We start from the raw sequence: 26,257 nt of genomic DNA on the forward strand, positions 1-26,257 counted from the left end.
GCTTAAATATTTCTAATGTATTTATGTTTTATGACAAATTCATCTTCAATCAGCTTTTCCATGGGAAAAGTGGTAGAACAATCTTTAAAATTCTAGCTGTCTTTCTCTAAAGATGCGTCTGAGATGCAGAATTCATAGAGTTTAAGCAGAACTCATCCCATGATGTCTGGCGGAAAGTCCAGTGAAGTGGCCTAAAATGGAAATTACTAAAATTTTAGATTTTTATCTATTTTTAAGGAGACTTAAAATCTTAGAGAACATAAGTTATTATAGTCTATAAAGAGTTGAGGTAATAATCATGTCACCAAACTCTACAGGGAGTTTCTAGTAAAGCTTGCCCACAGGAGACGAAGAGAGGATTAGACCAGTAGTGGAGCTAAGAAATATATACAAAGCTGAAATAAAAATAAAGTTTTTATTTACTTTCACCCCACTCAAGCTGCTTACTGTTGCAGAGTACCAACATTCATGCCATTCATTAAAAAAAAAAAAGACATTGATTTTAATGAATGGGAGTTAACTCACAATTAGGAGGCCACAGTATTTTTCTATCCATATTTAAGGACAAACAGAACTTCCCATACATCATGTGATGTCCAATTCCTACTCACTATAAAACTCTGTGCATATTGGTCTTTATTTCCTGAAAAGCCTGAGTCTTTCCTACAAACCTTACTTTGAAACTGAAAAATGACTAAAAAGTAGAAAGAATTCCCTACATATTGTCACAGCTCAGAAGGCTGGAGACAGTGACCTCTGGTTTTGACCCCTGGTTTACACCAGAGCTTATGCGTTTCCATAGTTTTTGCCTTTCTCTGTGGTTTCAATAGATTTATTGTTGTTCATGTTGAAGGAAATAGAATGAGATGAAAAGAATGCCGGGAACGCAGACTGCCTTTTTTCCTTTTCTCCCTATCAGTAAGAAAGGGCTCTCTTACCTATATTATAATACAGAGAGAAATGAATGGAGATTATAGAACATTGAAGAAATATACAAGTCCTTCTTGTTGTTAGGTTAAATATTCAAAGTTAGAGCCAACTGCAGTTTGGAGGATAGAGAAGGTTAACCTGATGAGTCTAACTGCAAACTACAGAGGAACACAGAACTTTTCCAAAAAGCTTATCTGTGAAGGGGTAACGTTGGTCCCGTGTGCTCTTTTCTTTCATGATACTCTATTCTCCGAGCATTGAATGGTCCTTATCCCAGAACGGAGCTCAAGGATTGTTAGTGACGAGCAGTCTCTACATATCTTATTTCTGTGTTAGTAAAACCAGTGCCACATACACAGATGAAGTGAATCCTTGGCCATTATAGAGACCTGGCTCACAAGGAGAAGAAAGGGTGTCGCACAGGGCTACTTAGCGCAGAGGCATGTGGGAGTTATTGAAAGAACCAAAGGGCTGCTACAGGTCTGTAACCGCAGCAGCCATTATGACGATCATGGCGCACTAAGACACTAGGCCTAATGGTGGTCCCAGATACTCATATCCACCCTGGTTGTCATCCTGATGTTTGTGAGGTGCTAGTAACATTTAAAATTCTTTACAAAAATTTGTTTGCAAAATTACCGATGTTTAGTTTTGAGGTTAAAAACGATGAATTTATTTATGTTCTCTGTCAGCTTTTAGTGCTAAGAGGTGGCAATGTCACAAGGTGTGTGGACAGTGTATACCCAGGAGTATAGTGATTTCTCCTTTAAATGACATGGTCAGATACTAACGTAATCATTTATACTGGCTTTACAGTTTTCATTAGAGAGGCTTTAAATGTTACTAATAATAAAATTGCCAGTGTGGTTTCCTATGAAATCTGTGTTCCTAGATACTCTGTATCCATACATTAGCTCATGAGCTTAGCTATGCACATCTAAATAGTATTCTTCCTTTGCTTTTGGGTACTTTTCACATTAACTGTCCCAATTCTATCAACCATGTAGAACTGGTAAAGTTTTGAAAAGGAGGAGGAGAACTAGATACAAACACAACCAAGAAATCCATTTAGCCAATGATAATATTCCCATGCCTGTTCTCCATCATTTCCTAACATAGAACTTCGCACCCAGGAATTACATTCCCATCCTATGTTAAATACTTTCTCATTACTCTGGATTTGGTAGCTTTTCATGCAGCATCTTTCCTTCAGTCATGAGGGTCTCCTAAGGTCAACAGGAAGTCCTAAGTTTCAGAACAGTATCCACTCCGAAGGGGATGCTGATGGTTAAGGTTGCAAGAAGGTGAGAATTGATCACAAGCTCAGGTGATTCCTGAGGCAGGGGACAAAAAAAGACAAGGAGACTCTGGAAGTGAATGGACCAGTCATGAAAGGAGGGGGCATCTGTGGAGGTTTCTGCTTACCCCTTGTTCAGATTCCAAAAGTTCTGTTTTGACTCTGACTGCCGGCATCCCATCAAACATTAGCATTCTGTTCTCAAGGGTGGTGAGATTCTGAGAATAGAAGAAAGAGTGAGATTCAGTTCTGAAGCGCCAGACCAGGACATCCCTGGGAGTCTTCCTTCACTGCCAACCCTTCAGTCCTGCTGACCTAATTCTTCAAGAACAGAGCATAATTAAATGGGAATATCAGCAGGACCAGTTATCCTCATATCTGAACTTTCATTTGAAATAATGACTCGGATGTTGACTAATCAATATGACCCTCTGATCCCTGGGTTGGAGGTCAGGCTACAATAAACTGGAGTGTGGAAGTGTTGCATTAATTTATATGGGGTGGGAAAATTTATCACACCTTCTCAACAGTGGGAGGAAATACATGGCATGGTCCTTTCTCTTGTCCTTAGTTCTGCAAGCTGTATTATGTACAGAGCCATAAATGAAAAGTCAGATTTAAAAAAAAAAACTTATACTGTTGAAGTCTGAATAATCTGAAGACAAGGTAATATAATCCTAGATTTGCTGAAATTCTATCCTATGCCAATTCTGAGCAAATGGAAATTTCTCCATATTCACCCCCAAGAAACTATTTTAAAACAACCAACAGGAGTTTTAATTTGAAAGCGAACAGGTAAATGTCATCAATAAGAAACAAGGGCTATTCTTGCACAAGTTTGACTCAGTTTACCACCCCTAAAGGAAAGTCACATTGAACCTGTGGATCGACAGAGTTCAGGGGCCGAGGAGAAGATGAAATCCAGGTCGTGTTTCCCCAATTATCTCTTCTTTAGGTACAGACATCTACACAGGCAATCAGAAAGTCACACAGGAGGGGCACGGATTAGACTCATAAAACACATTTCAAATATGGCAACTTCAATTCAACGAGCCGAATCAACTCAGAAGGTGACGTGGATGAACCTGAGGTTTCAGAGAAGTCACTGTGCTCAGTGACCTTAAGACAGGTGACATGACACTGAAGAGATCTTACAAAGTAGGTAGACATATATGTATATGTATGTATAATAAAAGCATTATACATATCCATGTATAAATGAGTTTTATACACATATAAATATATATACTCCCACATATATATAACTTGTTTCTTATGGGTTAATTTTATCAATGTATGAAAAATGCACCTCAACATTTGTTAATTGGTTAGTACAACAAGTGTGTGTGTGTGTGTGTGTGTGTGTGTGTGTGTGTGTGTGTTCCTAAAGACTTGGTTACAGGGTGATAAAGTTTAGTATAATTTCCAGAGTTTGGTGTTTTCATTTTTCAGGCAGCTGGCTTTCATGAAAAAGTTCAATAAATATTCCAGCCCAACAAATCATAGGCAGAGATTTCATTACCAAATTCTACCAACAGGGTGCAGTACAGTGAAGGGCTCCCTATGCGAATATTCTAAGAAGTACAACTCCAAGGGCCTCTCAAGGCAAATATTTTCTCTGAGAAAACCAACAAGAAGAAAATGACAAACTGCACTAATTCTTAGTTGCAAGGATCATTCAAAAAAGAAAATATCATATCTCCTAGGGCATTAAGACTTCCTGTCAGTTTTTCCTGGAGGTGCACAACATTGTCTATGTTTTGGGGATATTTCATATCCTAACAGATCCAGGCAAAAAAAGCTACAATATTGCTAGATATTGCTGGTGTGACCAGTTAATGTCTTCCAAACTTAAAAACCTCTCTTCAAGGCGTGTGTTGTGTGTGTGTGTGTGTGTGTGTGTGTTTGTGTGTGTGTGTGTGTGTGTGTTGGGAGGGTACCTTTTACACACGAAGGGGCATTCTCAGTCTAGAACTTGTAGCTTGTTTCCTCCAGTTTGCAGAAGCATGACTCCATCACTCAGCTCAGCTCACAGCTCCACAGTGGTGGGGGACCACTCAGCTGGCTTCCCTCTGCCTCTCTGGGAATCTCCCTTCACAAAGCCTCACAAGGCTGTTTGCTTTGTAGTCAGTGAAGGATGAGTTTCTTACCCTGGAGCAGCCTTGCCCAGCTAAGGAGGGGAAAAGATACCTTATAAGGGAAGGCTGGGTCAAGTTGTAGAGTAGACAGAGTGGGGGATGGGAGGCTGCTGGAAAGGAAGGCTTAATGAACTGTTAGAGTCAGATTAGGGGCTCATGTACCTTTTCGTGTTCTAACCACTGTCCCCATTTGCTAGGATAATCTCAGGAGTTTAAAAATTGCAAGCTAGCCAGGACTTTGAAGTTAAAAACTGATAGGTCTTTAAATCCTGAGTCCATTTAGCCAGGGTGTGTGTGTGTGTGTGTGTGTGTGTGTGTGTGTGTGTGTGTGTGTGCATGTGCGTGTGTGTGTGTGTGTGCATGTGTGTGTGCGTGTGTGTGTGTGTGCATGTGTGTGTGCATGTGTGCGTGTGTGTGTGTGTGTGTGTGTGTGTGTGTGTGTGTGAATGAAGTCCAATTTTCCTTGGGAATAATCCCACTTCTATACTTTTCCAGAAGCATGGGAAAAGCCCAGCCACAACCATAACAGACAACATAGGCAGCAATGTTCACAGCTGGGTAACAGAGCCTCCATAGCTAAGCTCTTTCAGCCAGTGCTGTAATTGATATTTAGTGCAGACAATACTGCCACATTCATAAACAAAGCATATTAATCTCTAGAGCCAGGATTCTAACCCCACTTAACAGACTGAGAGCCCCAACATGTTCAACCATCAGGAAGGCTCTGGGGGAGGTGATACAACATCCAGTAATCAGACAGCATTGGAGACACCGCCCTTCTAAAACACTGGTAGATACATTTTAGTAAACAAGATCAGACACATAGGATGTCAGATGACTGTATATTTTAAATATATAATGGGTTCTGACAATTGGAAGTTGCTGTCCAACATATCGTGCTACGATCTCAATTAAAATGTATTGGCTATGGAATCAATGGTTCCACTGATCCCAAGAGGTAATCAAAATGATATCACCATCAGTCTTGTTGACCTGGAGCTATTTGTATATTATGTTGTAGCCATATTTTGATAGTCTATGTTCCTCAGATTTATGATTTATACCATATATAAATATGTACTTACATGCAGCGTGCATAACTTGTTTCTGATGAGTGAATTTTATCAATGATGGCAAAAATACTACAAAATGTATTACTTGGCTATTATATAAATCCACGTGGAGTTAATGACAATGTCACTTTGGATTTATCTACCTGCCAAGTAAGCCTTCCGCCATAGTCCTCCAACAGATGTAGTTTCCTTGGTCAAACATGCTATGAGTACAAGGATGACTGGTCCAAGCACCTCAACACTGGTGTGCAGCAAGAAGGATTGAACTGCAGTGACAGTGACACAGGCATCCATGGAATGGGGGTGACTCCTGGGTCAGCCTCTCCAATTTGTTCTCCTATCCCACTGTGAGGGTCTTTCTTCTCCCTCCTCCTGACTGGGAGTCAACTAGAATAAGAAAGACCTGGACAGACAGTACTGAGCTGTTCAAATTTCATAGTCAATTGTACTTCCTATCCAGAAAGTTTCTAATGGTATTTGTTTTATTCTCTGATAGTATAGGACATATTTGGTTAAATATACATATCTTCTTCATGACATGTATCGGGAGGGGGTGGTGAAGAGACCTCAGTTGTAGCCATCTCATGTTGAGAAGGTGTCAGAGACTGACAAATGGCTCAAAATGCACTGCACTAAATAGTTACCATAACTTTATGGGAAATTCTTACAAGTTTCCAGGCAAGCATGCTAGATGCTCAGAGTACCGCTTGGTGAGTATGCTAACCATCAGGAAAAGCAACAGAATCAGATTACAGGGAACTTGAGCTTCTACATAATAGAATACCTCAGAGGACAGTCTCATTGTCTCATTTCTACCACACTATAAAACATTAAGAAAAATAACAATAGTATTTGCTTTCTCAACCCTACCATGGATGTGGTGATCGAACTAATAGGTAGATAACAATTCCAAAACCTGTGCAGAAACTCGAGAGAATCCACTAGGTGGTCTCTTTTGTTCTAGGTGAAGTACTCACACACCTACTGGGTTAGAATAGTGCCTGTACTTAGGTACCAATTTCAATTGCTATGTAGCACACCACATAGAAGGAGAATTCCCATCCTTCTCTTAGCAACTATATGACTACCATTTGCACATTTTCTATGGACTGGGCTAAGAGTTGGCATTATGATGTTCATTTAATGCCCATACCAACACAAGGGCTACCGCTAGCTAAGGTACTGATGCCACCTAAGGTTGACGCATCCCAGAGGCAAAGGATTAAAAGTTCCTGAGATCTCCCAATTAGTCAGTGGCATCTTGCTGGAAATTCAGTGTGTAACCCCAAGCTTCACCCTTCTTAATGACACTCTATTTAACCACCCGTTCACACTCCCCTGCCTCTTCATCCTCCTTATCAATACATACAACCTACTAAATGCAAAAATATGAGCGACTTATTGAAGTTCCAGGGAAAGGAGTTTTGAATTCTCAGTCACCGTTTCTCCCACGGCTCAGCTGGCTCAATCATGTGAAACTTTTGGTAACTCGTAGTATCTATATTTTAGGCAATAATAATATTAAGTCAAACCAGCATTTCGCTTCAAAGCTATTTCACGTTTCTTCATATTAAATTGAATATATTTTTATCTGACCGAGGTTATGTCTCTATCTATAAATGTCTCATACTTTATTTAGCCAGTCAGTCCCATCCTGGTTTCAGCATCTAGGAACTCTGTATAATTTCATCTGCATTAAAAAAAAAAGAGACATTCTTGGTGGCTTGCTCACTATTTTGATAATATGGAATATATTTGGAAAATAGGGTTATATCATATTACATATTTTATATGTGGGCCATATGCCCATTGAAATTATATTTTACTTATAATTGCTTAGATTAAAAGAAGGCCTGTTTTTTGACTATGCTCCCATATCTTTTGGTAAGTCAACTTTATAAGGGATGTATGAATACCCAACGTACCTGAATGAACACAAAACAAACTATTTAAACTGAAACTTTGCCCTTTTAGTTTCTACCTCAGTCTTCCATATTCATTACTTTACAGTCTGGAGAAGGGTATATTAATAAACACACACACAGAGAAAGAGAGAGAGAGAGAGAGAGAGAGAGAGAGAGAGAGAGAGAGAGAGAGAGAGAGAGAACGCGCACCAAGGCTGGCCTAGAACACAAGTCGCAAACTTTAACCTCCCAAGTCATAGACGTGTGAGTGTATGCCAACATGCCTGGCTTATGATTACATTTCATTTACTATAGCTCACAGATTGAGCTTTCTATGAGAACACTTAATTTAAAACCTATTGGTGATTTCTATAACCTATGAGTACATTCCTCTGAAAAACCTGTCTTCGGACTAAAAGTCAAAATACTTCTACACAAATCCCATACTTTCCTGAGGACCGACACAACTATATGTTGTTCAACTACAGCAAGGATCAGTCTGCAGCCTGCTTTAGTCAAGAGCCATCAACATACAGTTTACACAAATATTTAGAAGTGTTTCCTATAAGTAACAGTTGCTAAACCAGCTGTGAAAAATAAGCTCTTATTTGAGTTGCAAATGGATGCCTTTTAAAAGGGGAGCCAATCCAACTTGAGCTGGAATCCTAAATTTAATCTTCAGAAGGTCTCAATAATGTCATAGGCTGTAAAGCATCTTGTAGCTCATATATGTAACACACTGTTGCTCCCAAAGGTTACAATTACAGTACTTAGTGAGACTTTAGCCATCCTTGAACAAGAACACATACTATAAAGTTCACACATCACAAAACCATCTCACAATATGCATCTCAGGATACAAACCTATCACTAGGACACACATGGCTATACACACAACAAGTACATGCCTTCCTCTCTTTGGTTCATATGCAGAAGTTGGGTAAAATGGCATCTGAGCCTCCAAGTAGCACTGCCCACTTCAGCCTTAGTACAAATCTTATCAAAAAGCCATTTCTGCCCCTCACATGCTAAAGAACACAAGGAGAGGGTCAGGTCAAGCAGATCTTGCCTTGAAGGCCGCAGTGAGGGCATCCACCCTGCTCTAATCACCTCATCCCCTTTCTATCTTATTAATAAATCACAGAACACCTATAACAGATAAGAGTGAGTCCTGGACTAAAGGGAAGGAATCAGGACAGACTAGGAAAACACATGGCATAGTGGTGTCGAGCCAGCAGCAGCCAGAGTGCAGAGAAGGGAAGCAGTGCTCCTATGTGAGCTTGAATATTCCAAGCAGATGTCCAGTGTGGGAGTCCAAGTGTCAGGGTGGTAGGAAACACTCACAAATGGCCTTGAAATTGAGTAAAGAGGACAGAAAAATGATTTGAGGTCTAGAAAGTAGGTCAAAAGCAAGATTCATTCAAGGAACAACGCTGGGATGGCTATTGCTCAAGGACTATTCCCAGCAGAGTCCAGATAAAGGAACTGGGAGGGGGTAAGAGTCACAAAGCTACCCTTGTAATGGGGCTCACGCTCCAAGCCTCTTTCTCAGGTAAAATGGATACCAACCCCAGAACCTGAGCCATGAATTACAAGTGTAAGAAAAGGGGCCAGTGCAGCGGAGATAGCCCACTCTCGATAATTAGAGAGGACATTTACAACACAACCAAATATGAGGATGCTATTTCCTAGTTAAAAGCATTTATTGTTCATTGCGTACTAGGTAGTGCTCCATCTGCTGTATGTTCACTGCCTCATTCCTGCATTCCTGCTGACTCACTCAAAACATAACGAGTGTCAGTCACTAGGTCATTTATTTAAGAGGTACCAAAATGCAAAACAGAGGATGTTTTGTACAGTTGTTCTAGTCTCTTAATCTCCAAATAACTTATTTTAACATAACCAAATTTAGAAGATAAAACTATTTTGAATGTTCAGAGAGGTTATATGACCTCACCTGATACCCTGAAAATGATAGGCAGTCTAACATTGAAGGGACATCACTGTTACCAGAAAGACAGAGAGACAGACAAACACAAACACAAAGAGAGAGGGAGACAGCCAGACACAGACACACACACACACACACACACACACACACACACACACACACACACACACAGAGAGAGAGAGACAGAGAGACAGAGAGAGAGAAGAGGGGTGTGGGGAGACAGACAGTCAGACATATGGACAGACAGACATCCTCTAGATGTGGCCACAAAGTCAAGCTCTGGAAGTCAACACTATTCTCCTCATGCACCTGCACATGATGCATGCAGCACTGAGCCAGAAGCTTCAAAGCAAACACAGGATGCCATGTACATATAGCGAGTCAAAGACAAAAGGCTGCAATCTCATTTTGCAGAGTCCTCACCCTGCCCTGCAGAAGGTGTCTTTCATAACTTGTCTAATCCTTTCGCCATCACTCTGCTCTGGTTCTCTGCTAAGAATGCTTCTGTCTCCAGGTTTGCTGACTATTCTATGCCACCATAGCTTCTGTACCTGACGAGTGCTCTAATTGATCTCACACTACATTCAGAATCTAGGTAAAAGGACAGCATGGGTTTGTGTTTGGGGTGATAACATATTTCTGCACTAGGCTTTAAAAGAAATCAAAGCCACAGTAAGTTCTCAGTAAATAATTATTAAACTAATAAAAGAAAAATATAAATAAAAGCGTAAGAGCAACCAATTCTCCCACTCAGTGGTTTCAACCTTGCTAATGCTGCAACTCTTTGATACAGTTCTTCATGTTGTGGTGACCCTCAACCGTAAAAGTGCTTCATTGCTACTTCATAAATGTAATCTTGCTACTATTGTGAATTATAATGTACACATCTGATATACAGGACATCTGATACACAACCCCCAAAGGGCTCACAAACTACACGTTGACAACCATTGTGTTATAGATCCAGAGTGATAATTCATTGCTCTTGGGTAGGGAAAGCATAATAAAAATCTTGCAGTTCCAAAATTCTTTGCATTTATGAAGAACAAAAATAACTTCATAACAACAAAAGGCTAGCAAGGATGCAGGCAAAAAGGAGCTTTTCTTGGTGAAGAAATTGCATATCTATTTTCACTTTGTCACGATATCAACCTCAATAACAACACTTTTACATTTTGAATGCTTTTATAAAGAATTCGGTCATGTGTATACACACACACACACACACACACACACACACACACTATTGTGCACATTCTTTTAAACATTTTCTTTTCCAATTATGTAGGTATTCACATGTATGTGTGTGTGTGTGTGTGTGTGTGTGTGTGTGTGTGTGCATGTATATATGCCCCCATCTCTCTCCCTCTCCCCCTCTCAATTTACACATGTTTTGGGTACCTAGAGTCTTTAAGAGTTCAGGAGCTCCCATGGAGCCTAGAGTTATAGGCTGTGATCCTGCAGGCAAGGGGCTGGGAACTGAACTCAGTCCTCTAGAAGGATGGAAGTGTTCCTAACGGGTAAACGACCTCCTCATTCCTAAGTCTTAATTTTATACAAACTCATATCCATCAATAGAAAGTATGAAAGGTACCTCAATATTAAAAGACAATAATATTCCATAGAAAGAATATTTGTGGCCAACTTCAAAACACATCTGCTGTTAATTTCGAACATTTCCCTCCACCCTTTATGCATATCCACGTTTTCCCATGAAGCAAGTTCAAAGATTCCAGAAAGGGGCAGTCATGCACATTAGTTCAAGCCATGAGAAATGGAAGGGTTGTGTAAGGATTCAGGATTAATGAAGACAACTAGGAGATCCTAGTCTTAGACCTGGCTGAAGAGAATTCCTTAGTGAGCCTCAGATCAAAGCAAAACAAAGAAAAATACTCCAAAGGCAATAACTCCATTTAATGTAATTTAAATATTAGGTAATTTAATTTAAATACATAAGTGAGAATAAGTTGGAATCCACTAGAATTGCTTGATAAAATAGCTTTTGCCCAAAGACACAGAATATAGTGTATGTAATCATGCACTGTATTTGAATATTTAAATTTGAATTCAAAGTATTTTTTAAAAAAAAATCAAACTTTTAAATTAAATTACCCAATTCAATAAGGCAATTACACTCGCAACACAGTTCCAGCCAAAGGAGATCTCATTCTGGCCCTCCCTCAGATTTGCTATGTAACACTTTGACACTGTGTGCTTCTTTTTCACAACCAAGGCCAGCTTCTAATTTAAGACAAACCTATTTATATTTTAATGTTTTAGTTAGAAATACCTGTTAGGAAAAACCTATGAATTCCTTGCGCATTTCTTTATGGTCTCTCTGAATCACAGACTTGGACATTAGGCTAAACATGACCTGAAAATAGAAGACAGCTATTGGTCACTGGAACTAGAACCTACCAAACCAATATGTTCAATATGCAAAATGCACACTGGATTTTAAATATGTAGTATAAGAATTACAAATGCCTTTAATTTTAAGTTAGCTACATGATATATTATTCTGGATATATTATTAAAAAGTAGAGCATTATTTACCTTTTCTGTCTACTAAAAAGCATAAACACGACTTGTAATATGGTGTTAAACCTTGTAATTGCATAGACCCAGTTTTATCCTGTGTCTTTGGGTAAAGCTGCTCTACCAGACAACTCTAGTGGTTTTCAACTAATCCCCAGGATGATATTTACTCTGGAAACATGCAATGGTTTTAAGAATTTGTTCAGAGTGTCATAAAACTGGGAAGATGACACTGATCCTAAAGGACCAGGGATATCACTGTCGTCAATACACTAATCAAACACCCCAAAATAAGAATTATCCTCTGAAAGACAGAAAGGATAACTCAGTTAGCAATGACACTCCGGCACTGAACTTGGTGTCTTCAACTATAAATTCTTCTGTTGTCAGCTGGACATCCCATGGGTGTAGCTCAATTAACGATCTCACAGGGCATTCACTTACTGACCCTGAACTCCATATCCCCTTCATACTTTTCAATTAAAAAGTAAAAATAAAACAATTTAAATCTTGCTCTACCCCACAAAATTCCTTTATAACAGTTACTGCACCATCATCATCTCTCAGGTCAACAGGCTTTCGTTCTTTCTCTTGCTAACGCACATGGAATCTGCTATGTTGATGTATGACAGTAAGTCCATCTGCGCTGTTGTAATCAAGCCTTGATATGTCCGTGACGGACAGATCCTGTCACCATTTATTTTTGCAGACCATGTAGTCTAAAGCAGTGGGTCAGATAATTGTCCTGTTGCATATATGCCTTAGCTAATTAAAATGTCAGAAGATGGGGTTTTACTGCCAGAAAAGCATCCAGTCACAACAAAAGTAATGGAAAGTCTTCATTTTGTACAAGATTTTACCATGTCCCCTACAATTACTGGAAAAACACTTCAATGTTAGAGGAGGAGAGAAGAAACAGGGAGGACCTGCTAACTCATATGTTTAAAAGTAGAGCAGACAGAATGTAGACTTAACATAATTTCTCAGTTTATTTTTGTTGCTGTTTATAAAAATTAGTTTCTATGCAATTAAAAGAAATGTGTGATTGCTTAAAATTTGAGGTATAGAAAGAATTGAGCACACTAAGGGTTCTTTTGGGGGGACAAGTAAAAACAAATGATGGGGACAGAAACCCATTTTTCCATCCTCCCTGACATTCAGAACTTGTGGAAGAGTCAACTTTGTTCCTTAGCCAAAAGAATGAGCAATGCCACAAACTGTCCCTGGCAGGGATACATGTTACTATAAAATGTAAGGAAGACAAGTCTAGAAGCCCTGCAGGGAATGCTCCAGGGAGCGTACAGTCTATGTTTGTGTTAGACTTATAACTGATAAAATGAATTTGCTAGACTGCTTCAAGTAGGTTCTCAAAAGAAGTTTTCAGTTATCACAGTGATGCAGAGAGACATATAATGATGTCTAATCTGGGCATGACATAAGCATTCCCTGTTCTATAACACTCTATGGAAATCTATACTAAATATTTAGCATTATAATAGAAAAGAAAGCAAGGACCAAATGCATGTCCCTCTACTGCAAAGTAGCCAAGGGTGGCATTTACAACATTTTATTAGGGAAAAATCAATCTTTGCCATTCTTCTCTGGGGAACTGTATATTGATATATTGCATATTTGCATATGAGTGACACCTGTCAGATTGCTTTTAAATGACATTTTCTGATAATGACTATATTCAGAGCCTTTGCTTTTATGCATCACTTTCACCACCCAGCACCTCTGATGGCTAAGTCACATTCTAAGAAATATATGAATATCAAAGACTCTAAATTAGAAAATTCATGGAGAGTTACTAAAGGAAAAAACTAGGTTCTCACCAATGGTCATTTTTGGAAGAACTAAAAATATCCTATGAGACTTCTCATTTCCTAACCAGCATGCATGAAGCTTAGAGGTCACCACGGTTCCTAAAAAAATGAATTCAACTGAAAAGCCAACTCTTGTCTTAGATTCACCAGAACAGCAAAATCATAAGGCAAGGCCTGTCCCTGATATAGAATGATGGGGAACCACGGTCCTCTCCATCTCCTACCCAGACAGGAAGGCCATTGATCAATTTATAGATATTACACAGTTAAAGAATCCACAGAGACTAAGACATAAGCGATTCCCCAACTTATATACTAAGATTGACATTTTATGAGCTAAGTGTTCAGGTTTAGAACAATGAATGTTTGTTACTTATATTTAAGGAAAAAAATCAGAACAGACACTTTATTCAAGATGACAAATCTTAAATAAGGGGGGATGCTTATCACTTTATGATGTTAGAGAAGTAGAAATTAAAACAGTAAGATACAATTATGAGACTGGTCAACATCTAAAGCCATCATGCTGACAAATACCACATTATGCAAACAAGTAGCCATGGCATTATGATATTACAGTGGTGTGAATGAATGCACTTTGGAAGACAGGTTTGCTGCTTCAGACAAAACTAAAGAATACGATCACCAGATTCTGCTGTCACACTCTTATTAATTACCTACACAACATTTCCAGCATGTGGTCTGTATCAGCCAAAATCAGAACTGGAAAGCAATCAAGACTGCCTTCCATCTGGAAATGGACAAACTGTGATACTTCTAGCCAGAAGAAGAGCTTTCTACATTACAAGTAGGTTGGGGAGATGGTCCAATGGGTAATGGCATTTGTCTCCAAGCCTAACAATTTGAGTTCCATCCCCAAAGCCCACATGGTGGAAAGACAGAACTCCAAAAAGTTGTCTCCTGCTGGTGGCATGTGCATCAGAGCACACGCACATATACACACATACACACACACACACACACACGCACACACACACACACACACACACACGCACACGTGTGTATCACATCATAAAACACATACACAAAAAAATACAAAATGTTTTAATATATTAATTCAAAGGACCCTCCCACACCCACCATAGAGTGAATGCGCATGCTCTGAAAAGACTGTACAGGGCTCTTGCCTACATAGCTTCTTGCAAGAAGCAAAACCATGGTAATGATGAGACCATCATTGTCACCAGGAGTTAACAAGTAAGGAGTGGAGGGCAGGCAGAACACAGGACTTGAGGGCAGTTATATGTCAAAACTCATAAATCTCTTGGATGTACATGAAGAATGACATCTGACACAAACTACAGACTCGGCATACTGATCTGCCAATCCAGGGTCATCAGCTCTAACAAATGCTACCCACGCGCACATATATCACTGAGGAGGATTGCAGGGAGAAGAGGAAAATGGGTATACAGGATACTGTAACTCTCTGCTCTGCTTCGCCTTGAATCTCAGTCTCTGAAAACAAGGCTTATTAATTTAAAAACACCTTCTCTTAAAATTGAATTTGACATTCCACTTAAAGGAATTTAAAAGAATATATTCTGCACACTTATCTGCAAAAGCACAATTTAAAAACTAGATAGATATCTCAGTATTATAATTCATACTGCACTCAAACAGAAATAAAATGTGAGAGTACAATTTCCTAAAAATAGGTACCACTGCCAAGTCTGTAAAATTAATCCAAAGTAGTAGACATTGTCACAGAGCTCTGAATTCACCTCTCTTAGACTCTTTCACATCATATGTTTTACATTTATCTGTAGCAGAAAACAATATGAAATTTTATTACTCCACACTAAGTTTAAGCCTTCGGTTAAAACCGATACACAGGGTTAGTTAATAATTTGAGTATTTGTTTATGTAACTTTGTATGCATGCATAAGTGTCTACATGTGTGCCATGGGTATATGCATAAGTGTCTACATGTGTGCCATGGGTATATGAGGAAGCCAGAGGACAACTCAGGTCTTCGTCTGGCATCCATGTTAGTTGAGACAGAATCTCTTTTTTGAAGCTTCATGTGCCAGGCAAGCAAACTTTGGGACTTACTCTGATTCTTCCTGTCTCTGCCATCTATCGCATCTGTCTCTGGAGTAACAATTGTCATTATCATTCTTAGCTTTGGGGATCCAAACTCATCCTCCTGATTGTCCAGCAATTACTTAACCAATCAGTCATCACCCCAGCTTGGGTTTTCAATTATCTTTTAAACTAACAAGTGATGAGAAAAATAATCCCTTGCTTGGTGATGCCCAGGGATCTAAACATGTAGCCAAACTGGCTTTGAACTTACATCTGTCTGTCTCACGCACATGGGCTATCATCACGTTTAGCTCCAGCCTTCCTCCAATGGACAAAACAAAACAAACAAAAAAAAACAAAAAAAAAAGGATAGGAAAGGAACAGAAGAAAGAAGGGAAGGAAAAAGAAAATGAAAGTAAAGGACAGGAGGAAGAAAGAAAGAAAAGAAAATGAAAGGAAAGGAAGGAAAAAGAAAAGAAACTGAGTAGTTGTAGGTCACTGAGAGTGTCAATCAATCACTTTTTTTCATCTTACGTATTCAGTCAGACAGCCCTTAATAAACAGAAAATAAGTTTTCAACAAGCAGAAGTGTTAACACATGCCTACCCTCAGTCACTTTTTGAAACATTCTATTTATATTTCTCCAAGCAATTTATTCTAAAATAAGGAGCACTGGACAGCTTAGAAGCTTACATCTACTCAAGGGTTCATAAATGTGAACAAACAAAATAATTAGGAGAAACAAAACCACACTTTCACGACAAATGGAACCAATACATCGACTTGAGACTATGGAAGACTATGTATGCAGATAGGGCCAGAAGGTGAACCTGTGTGCCTGGTTTGACAATAAACTCAGCAAGCAGATAAAGCTCTCCTAGGTCCTTTAAAGATACTGTGATGAATATTTACTTGCAAACAATTCATAATCTCCGATCGCAATGGTAGATGATGACAAGGTGATAATGTGTAATTTGTGAGAAGGCGAAAATGAGTCTTGAGTGCCTGGTTCTTTCCCACATCTCCACAAACTGCAACCAGTGACATAAGCAATCTGACCCAGGGACAAGCAGATGGTTCATAGCTAAAGGCACCTGCCACCAAGCATGAAAACCAGAGAAGACTCCCACGAATCCAGGAACACACACACACACACACACACACACTAGAAGAGAGAACTGTCATCTAAAATTTGTCCACTGAGCTCTTCATATGTGTCATGGTGTGTGTGCACTCACACATAAATACACAAAACAAAGAAATAGACATAATATTTTTAAAAGTTCTGTTCCCAGACTTCACAATTAATAAGCAAGTCTAGGCACCCAGAAACTCCTCAAAAACTTTGGGCCAAGTCAGAGGACAGTGAATATACAAAAAATACAACATAACTTCAGAAACACTCCGAGAAGCTTGAGTAATCTTAGTATCAGTGACCATTTGCAAACGTTGTGTAATATCGTTTGTGAAATAGTGTAAGTATAATATTGTTGGGATCTAAAATCACAATCACATAGGAAACAAGCCCCATGTGAATATCTTTGTGTGGCTGTGTAGACAAGGGAAGCTGCTAGCCATGCCTGTGAGTGGTTATCTTGAACTGAACAAAGACGCCCCCATCAGGATATGGGCAGCATCATTTCATAGGATTAGGTCCTAGACTCCATAAGAATGACAAAGGTAGTTTTCGAAGCCACCCACCTTGCTCTGCTTCCTGGATCTAGATATGATATGACCACCTACCTCAAGGTCTTGCTACCAGAACTTCCCTGTTGTGATGCACTATAACCTCAAACTGTAAACACACACACACACACACACACACACACACACACACACACACACACACACAGAGTGCGTGACTCAAGATACCACATTTTAAGTATTACATATTTTAATAGATAAATACTGACACCAATAAAAGTACATTTCTCTGAGACAACTAAGACTGTCAAATATTAATGACCTTTGGGAAAAATTGTTTTTCAGTCAAGACATTTTATTTTGAAGGTATCCCTTCTTTTTGGTGGCATATTTCTTCATTGGTCCATAGAAACTGGATTAATCTCATCTTTCTAAAATATGCAGGAATTCCGATCTCTGGTTACTCCATTACAGGCCTAGGTCAAACAAGTGCTGGAAACTCTCCTCTATCCAGAAACTTTGTACTTCGTGTCCATGTCCCTTAAGACCCTTCAGACTATAGACGGTCTTTGAAAGAACAGTGTGGAGAAGGCAGACTACTCCCAAGGCAGGAGATACATTTGATGCATATTCCTACAGAGCTCCTGTTTTCTCTTTCACCATTTCTATTCCTTCAAAGGTAAACATCTTTAAAGTTTTCAACAATCGTAAAAGGCCTCGGGTGGCTAGGATGCCATCAGCGGTCATCAACCCCATGTTCCAGCACGATTTTAAACTGGAAAATGATGACCTCGCACCAGTGAGCTACCTCTCTGAACCATGCTGTAGCTGCAATGTAATTAGAGCGCGCTGCTCTCCTTCCCTACTGGGCGAAGCTGTTGAGTGCAGACCATTTGGCAGAATCTATCAAAAACCATGAAAAAGAAATATGCCTTTTGTCCTAAAGAATTCACCTCTTGGAACTTATCCTAGAGGATAAGTAAGGATGCACAGAATCATATTGATATCTTTACTACTCATAATTAGTAAATAAATAATGGAAGCAACCTAAATATTACCAAACAGAACAACGATTAAATAAATTACTGTGAGGCCATATAGTTAAAAATGTCATAGATGCTCACTTCAAATGATATAAAATGTGCACACTAACATATAACAATGCCTAGTTTAAGCAAGCACACAGCATTTTCTTAAATACTGTATATAAAGATCTGTAATATACTATAGGCTCTTAAATATAAAATTATAAATACAGAGAGACTATAAGTAGTTATCTATCATCCTGCGTGCAGTCATATGGTAGTAGTCATGCTTTCTTTGCCTCACATTTCTGTAACAAGTATATAATGAACATTTATCACTTCCACAAAAAGATACAAGTGAAAAAAAAGTATTTTTTTTCAAAGAAACCATCTGAAAAAAGGAGGATTAGAAATGGGTTTGAGAGGCGTGCTTTCCATGGTGAGGCTCTGAAATGCACAGTCCACAGAGGTCACGGAATCCGTTTGCCTGGGAGATTATAAGAAAGGGTAGTGACCTCTCCTTTAAGCACAGCTTGAATGCAGTTCTTGACCTCCATGGCCTCCTGCAGCTCCAGTGCAAAAAGACTAAGCCAAAATACAATTTTCACTCAACAGCACAGAAAGTAGTCAGTTCCTTAGACTGCCCTGATCCTCGGCACTCCTTTCCCCTACACAAGGAAAAGTAACCCGTTCATCTTCCACACAGTCCTACAAGCCAATGACCTTGAAGACATGAGCCCAGCAACTTGCTTGAGCATTAAACACAAACACCTCTGAGAATCAGTTCCTATAGAGCAATGCGCCGACTCCCACTTTATCCAACTGACTTTTTCATATATATAAAAAAAAACTTAGACGCTCTGAAGAGATAGCTGCGTGGACTATGTGCTTACTGTGCATGTATGGACATATGAGTTCAGATGCCCAGAATTCACCTGAAAATGATATTGGCATGGTGGAGCACCTTCAATCCTTACACTGGAGAAATAAAGAGAAGGGATGCCCATGGCAATCTGGCTAGCTGGACTAGCCAAATCTTAATGCCAGGTTCATCAAGAGACCCCAGCACAGTAAGTAAAGTTGAAAGCTACTGAGGAAAACATCAGACATTGACCTTTGGCCTCCACACACACACACACACATTCTCAGGTAACTGCACTCACACAAACAAATATACACATGAATGGAGAAAAAAAGAAAAATTATAGTTAATTTCAGCCACTTAAATGACACACTGTAGGTCAAAGAAAATGGTGGCACCTATTAAAATCTTACATGTGTTTACCTGTATGTTTTACAATGACATGGTGACCAAAGTTATTGGTGGAATATGTTAAAGACAAGTGAAAATGTCCAATTACTTTGCTATGAAAAGGTCTCTAAAACTTATTTTCTGCTCCCCCTATGAACACATACAGAATATTGTGCAAGAGCATAATTAAATGAATTTTTGATTGGGAATAATGTCCTTACCTTACCCAAAGGAAGAGAAAACAAAGGGACGGTGTGACAGCAGACCAGTTGTGCCAAGATTGGTAAGTAACATTACCTTTCTTGCTACCCAAACTGAGCAACTGAGCTAAGAAGAAAACCACAGAAATGCTAAGAAGATTCAGCTAGGCCTGCAGATTATGACCAAGAAGTAAAAATAATGCATGATGGTATTTAAAGCTGGAGAGGCTGGGGTGGGGTGATCGGATGTGTGCAATGGGTACTTTAGAGACCATGTTCCAAGGCATAGTTTCTGTGTTTCTGTTTTGGGTTGTCTGGGGTGTGTGTGTGTGTGTGTGTGTGTGTGTGTGTGTGTGTGTGTGTGTAGGCAGAGGTGGACACTAAAAGTCTTCCTCAACTGCTCTCCATCTTAGCTTTTTAAAACAGGTGTCTAACACTGATTCACCTAAATTGGCTGGTCAATAAGCCCAATGGGCCCTCCCCACTTCTCTTCATAGCAGTAGAATTAAAAATGCACTCCACTCTGCTCCACTATTTGCCTGGGTGCCAGAGTCAACTCAGGCCACGTTTGCACAGCAAACATTTTACCAAGCAAGCATTTTCTCCACCCTCTACCAAAATGGAGTTTAAATGACACAGGCTTCACTTCATAACAGCCAGTTTTCTAAGATAGAAAAACCATGGCCATGAGCTCCAAAAGCAAGGCATCTAACACAGAAGGGCAATATTTAAAGTACATTTCCCTCACCAAATATTGAAGTCTCGTCATTTCGATGAACCAGTAACCAGGCCACAAAAGACATCTTTCCCTCCATCAGAAGAAGGTCATGCTTAAATAGTACTCTTATTTTCCAGTTGGCTTTCCTGGGTGGGTGAGGGGTTTATTCTTTTCATTATACATTTAAAGTGGAATAAGAATAATTTGAATGAAAATATCCCTGCTCCATTTTATCTAATAGGTAAGGACATAAGTTGACGTTTCCTCGATGATTCCGACTACTCATTAGGATCGTGGGTGATCAGGCAATGCTGCACACAGAGATAAGTTCAGGAGCCACTGAAGTGTGTCTATACTAAATGACCTGAAACTATTGGACTTTGTGTAGGCATGAGCATATTAGAGTATGTCAAGCTGTGACTTCTCAATCTGCTCCCTTCTTTTTATAGATGTTGCTCTGCCCTAAGGTAGACTAGATGTCCGACTATGATGCATGCAGATTTTGGTAATCAGTCCTAGCTGAATGAACTTGGATATGTCATTTAACATCCTTGGATATAAAATGAAGGATTTCAACAAGGTCCCTCCAGGGTCTCTTTTCATCATGTTGTTCCTCATATGTTGTGTAACCTGGAAACCAGGAGAACAAGCTGCCTACACTTGCATTGAAAGTAACATCTAAAGAAACATGCAACATATTCTTTTGTTAAGTGACAAATCATGCCCCAGACATCTTTGTGCCTTTGCTGGAGGCCATATTTGGGCCATTATTTGTTGATTTGTGTTTGTTTTTGTTGTTTTTTGTAGCTCAGAAATAGTAATATGATTGCTAGACACCAAAGGTTCTACTAGTGAGGTGTCAGTCAGTATTCTCATACCTTGATCTTATCTAAGTATTCTGTGTTAGGTCCCCAAAGAATGTATGCACACTGAGCAAACAGAAGGCAAATTGAAGACTGTAATGGGACACCTTTCTTCACTTCAGTGGATACTATTTAGAGGGTAGGATTTATTAAAAGGTGTTCTACAAGCCAGGTGTGGTGACATACACCTTTAATCTCAGCACTCCGATGTCAAAGGCAGGTAGATTTCTGTAGGTTCAAGGCCAGCTTGTTCTATAATGAGAGTCTGAGGCCAGGCAGGACTACACAGAAAGATTCTGTCTCAAAAACAAATAAAGAAAGAAAGAACGGAATTCTATAGTATGATGCTTTGGAAAACATGAGGCAGAGTGCAAGCATAGAGAATTAGTTCTACAAGTCTTAGGAGAAGGACATGTATTCAGTTTTTACTTTCTGGAATTGTAAACACATGATTTCCCACTCTTAGGTACTCGGTGCCATCATCGAGAGGAATCTGGAATCTAGCAGGTAGAGGAAGTTCAGTGGTTAACAGTGCATATTACTCTTGCAGAGAACCTGAGTTTGAGTCTCAGCACCCATGTTAGAAAGTCCACATGAAGTCATAACCCCAGTTACAGGGGAATCTGAGAATCTCTGTCCTCCATGGGTACCTGCACATACATGTGCCCAGAAACACACACACACACACACACACACACACACACACACACACACACACATAATTAAAAGAAATATATCCTATTTTTTTAATATATATAGTCTTTTAAAAGGAGCTTGAAATCTGGGCTGATGGCTCAATTGGGGTAAAGGCAATAAATCATCATGACACAGAATGACATACAGTTAATGCAGTAGTAGGGTGTGGTGGGGATGTGCACTTGTAATCCTAGTTCTGGGGAGCCAGCCAACCTAGTCTACCTGGTAAGCAACAAAGGAAAATAATATCTGAAAATCAAGGAGGCAGCATTTGAGGAGCGATGCCTGAGGCTGACATCTGACATACATACACACACACACACACACACACACACACACACACACACACACACACACACACACGCACACACACACACACGCACGCACACACGGATGCATGCACGCACACACGCACATATGTACATGTGCACAATCAGCTGAATACAAGCATCCACCTACAAACATATGAGCATGTGCACATGCACAAACATACATAAAAAAGGAAGCTGAGACACTCCCCTCCACTGGCAATCTGCATCTCATTCCTTTAGAGTAGTGGCTCTCAACCTTACTAAAGCCATGACCCTTTCATACAGTTCCTCATGCTGTGGCGACCCCAGTCCATAAAATCATCGCACTGCTACTTTGTAACTGTAACGTTGCTTCTGTTATTAATTGTGATGTTAATTGTCTGATATGCAGGATATCTGCCACGCAATTGTCAAAGGCGCTGTGCGACCCACAGGTTCTTATGTTCATGAAATCGCCCTATTGCCATGACATGTGTCTCCTTCCACATATTTCATTTCTAGGTTCCTCTCATCACATGAGCCCTGGATGCCTACTTCCTATCTTCACCTCTCCTCTGAATTCTCATCCATGTAAATGTGTAAAGAAAAACAAAAGAAGAAAAATTTTTTTAAAAATCAAAAAGGGAAAAGAAAACCAATAAAATGAAAAGTATTCGAGAACATTCGCATAAACTCTTCATGTCTCAGATTTCTCTCGCTACACACACCACAATCTCTAAAATTTAGGGCAGTAATTCTCAATGGGTTCCACTGTGTAGTTTGGGAAGACATTGATAGGAAGCAGTTACAATACTGCTCCTGGACCAGGACTGCTAGTGTGTACAAGGGAAGGGGGGTCCACAAAATAACAATCCACGTTGGTGAAGGCCCAGATTGCAAAACCACCTCCTGAGAGACTAAAACACATTGTAGTCAACTACAGAGTAACCCAAATCTACAACGACTGAGTTGAGTTGAATATATGAAGCTACAGGAGAAAAAACATTATAAACAATAGACACAGTATTGCACAGAATTCCCTTCCACTTCTCCTAAAGCCAGGAGAACTGGCGGCAAACAGGCCTCAGAAGTAGATTCCCCTCCATTGTACCCAGTAACAGGTCAGCACTTATATTTCTACCTCCTCTACACCTCAGGACACGGCCGTGTGTATTTTGTCTTGGAAGGGTTCTCCCTTCCCATTTCAAAGCAGAATTCCTACTCATCATTCAAGCCATGATTCAAACGTGGTTCTGTAAAGATTTCTCTGCCTTCGCGATGCAAAAGAAGTCACTTCTGAGGATAGAAGAGAGAAATACAAAAAGAACTTTAGTGATAGAGAACACAACTCACGGTCTGGGCAATAAGATGAGTCCTTGGTCCCGTCTTAGACGGAGGACAGACAGGACAGCTGTGTTTTGGGGCTCGGGTTCTTGGTCTGTTTCTTAAATGGTTTTTAGGCTGACGTCTTCACTGGGAGAAATGTTTTATTAAAGAATAGCTATTGCCTCCTAGTCCCCACAAATAGAGTCTCTAAGTGGAGACATGTCACTGTCTTCTCGTTTCCTAGCTAACTCAGTTGAGCTAGGTGATCACCTGACCAAGGGACCAGACTCTCACAAAGGCAGGTTCCCTTTATGCCAAGTAAAAGAGATAGGAGGCATAATTTGCTATTTAATGAGATAATGTATCTTTCCTTCTCAGAATTCCTGTTCTTAGCATAATCCCTAAGAGATTCTTTTGGGCTTGACTGCTTTTGTGAGTCAGAACTTCTCATTTCTCTTCTCTTCTGTTTTCTGTCTTTTCCTTTCTGATGCTGCCCAGAATCGAAATGCTTTCTCTGATAGTGACTTAGTACAGTATTCCTTCATCTTTAAAAAGCCCCTCTATATATTCAGGCTGCTCTTCCACCCTGTGGCTGACCTCTACGCTAGCACAACTCAACTAGCCTGGCTTTCCCTCTTGCTTTTCTGGGTAGCTACTGAGATTTATTGCTGGCCTAGCCTGAATTTTTTTCATTTGAATGCTAATAGGTATAATAATAATAACAATAGAAAGAACAGGGAGAAGGAGAACAACAGCAAAGAGTAGGAGAAGGAAGGGGTGGCAGCCATTGTGTTTAGGTTCTTCCTGTGATCCAACAGTCTTTAGGGTAAAGACACCCATGTTATTTACATTCGTATCTTCCAACCTCAGCACAGTGACTGGCATCTATGGGACCTCATTATAACAATGTCATTTTCGCTGTCTTCCTCACTGTCATCTCTTCCTTTGAATGCATTCTATACAAAGGCATGAAAGATGCCTCGGTCATGCCCATGTGTTAGAGATGCACAAATATGTGCCTACCTTCTTCCGCTTTCTGTCCTTACCATTTAGGACCTTTATGCAGATCTCCTTTAATGGGAACTTTTCAAATCCTATGGTGTTAAGTGGGTGACACTGAATGTGTGTTGCTAATTGACCCCCTACTGCTAGCAGCATGGCCAGAGTTCTTCAGTCCTTCATTTGCTATAGATTTGGTGTCATTTTGTAGGACACTGGGAGAGACCATTTTCCACACACCAAGCTGATTTTGGGTGCTGAACAAAGAGAACAAAGAAGGCAGAGTGTGAGGAGGAGGATTTGAGTGACAGTCACAATGCTTCTCCTAGTCTGACTGATTCCTTACCTGTGAAGTAGACCCAGCATTTGCTTCACAGGTACTTTTGAAGTTAATCAAGTGAGCAAATGTGGCAGTATGCTTTCTACAACAAGAAGCATTCATTAATTTGGTTTCGATCTGTCTCTATGCACAAATGTCTGACTTCTGGGCTAGGAACCAAACTCAGGACAATCAGCAAGTGCTCTTCATCAATGACCCATCCTTCCAGCCCCGATCATAGTATATCTTTGTACAGTGACATATTTAGCAATGCTGACTATCTCCTAACCAGCCTAAGTTCAGAATTCCATGGGCCATTCATTGTTGCAAGAGATCTGCAGCCACTTCCTCAAGTCTTTCTCAAGTCATTAAGGACAGATGGAAGAAACTCATTGCTAACTATATAGATTAGGCCCAAGCAGGTTGGACCAACTTCTGCCAGCTCTAACATACATTAATAGCTGTACACCAGAAGATTCTAGTGCTATCAACTCCTAGTACACATGCCCACTTCTACCCCCACGAGCTACCAGACTGTCGGACAACTTGGCTGCTAGCCTATGAAAATGTGGAAACACTGGAGAAACATTAGCCAAGGGAACACACACTGGCAGCTGAGTCAAATGTTTAGGCTCTGAGATGTACCCAAATAAATCGTTTGTGTGTTCGAACAAATGTTTTCTTTGGAAAGCATTTCCCAGTGCAGATGCTGTCACAAGTACCCAGTTTTCATGGGTCAAAATCAAGGGCTGAAAAGAGTTAGGGGCTGAGAGGTACATTCTAAGCAGAATTGCATATGCTACAAAAAAAATTCAATATTGATGGAAGGAAGGTGGTCTTAAAAAATGGAGAAAGTGTTGATGGCTTTGGAAGCTAAATTTTTACAAACAGCTGATTTTTTTAAACCATAAATTTGTGAATCATATTATACCACAGGTAGATCTGAAAAACTGGAGAGAAGACAGAATGAAGGACTAAGAGATCATAAATCAAATCCTCCAGTAGTCAGAGGCTTTTAATATGTCATCAATCACAAACATATTCAAAAGGGCTTTTGAAGAGGGTGATAATTTGACAGAAGAGTCACAATGCTATTCAAATACATGAATCTCCTCATCAAAATAAACTCTGCAGCCAAGCCCTATAGAGAGCAGCTGATGCCCAACCAGCACTTGTGGGTCTCTAATGCTCTCCAGAAAAGCTACTGATCCCCCTCTCA

General features: G+C 39.8%; 1 protein-coding gene across 17 annotated transcripts in view; it reads right to left on the reverse strand.

Annotated features, from left to right (window-relative positions):
• Positions 1-26,257, reverse strand: part of Klf12 (KLF transcription factor 12) — a 432,451-nt gene that overhangs the window by 240,287 nt on the left and 165,907 nt on the right. For 8 of the 17 annotated variants that reach the window (XR_005493737.2, XM_039093390.2, XM_006252410.5 and 5 more), the window contains one exon: positions 2,356-2,445. The exons of 6 other annotated variants lie outside the window; for them this stretch is intronic. Coding sequence is in view for 9 of the 11 variants with exons in the window: in XM_006252410.5 (XP_006252472.1) it covers positions 2,356-2,445 (90 nt within the window). In the remaining 2 variants the exon portion in view is untranslated. Of the gene's footprint in view, positions 1-2,355; positions 2,446-3,106; positions 3,193-4,167; positions 7,123-11,583; positions 11,668-26,257 lie in introns of those variants that run through there. 3 more of the 17 variants (XM_039093388.2, XM_063274331.1, XM_039093394.2) reach the window with 3 other exon arrangements.

Source organism: Rattus norvegicus, chromosome 15 (genome assembly GCF_036323735.1).
Source record: "Rattus norvegicus strain BN/NHsdMcwi chromosome 15, GRCr8, whole genome shotgun sequence".
Taxonomy (NCBI): Eukaryota; Metazoa; Chordata; class Mammalia; order Rodentia; family Muridae; genus Rattus; species Rattus norvegicus.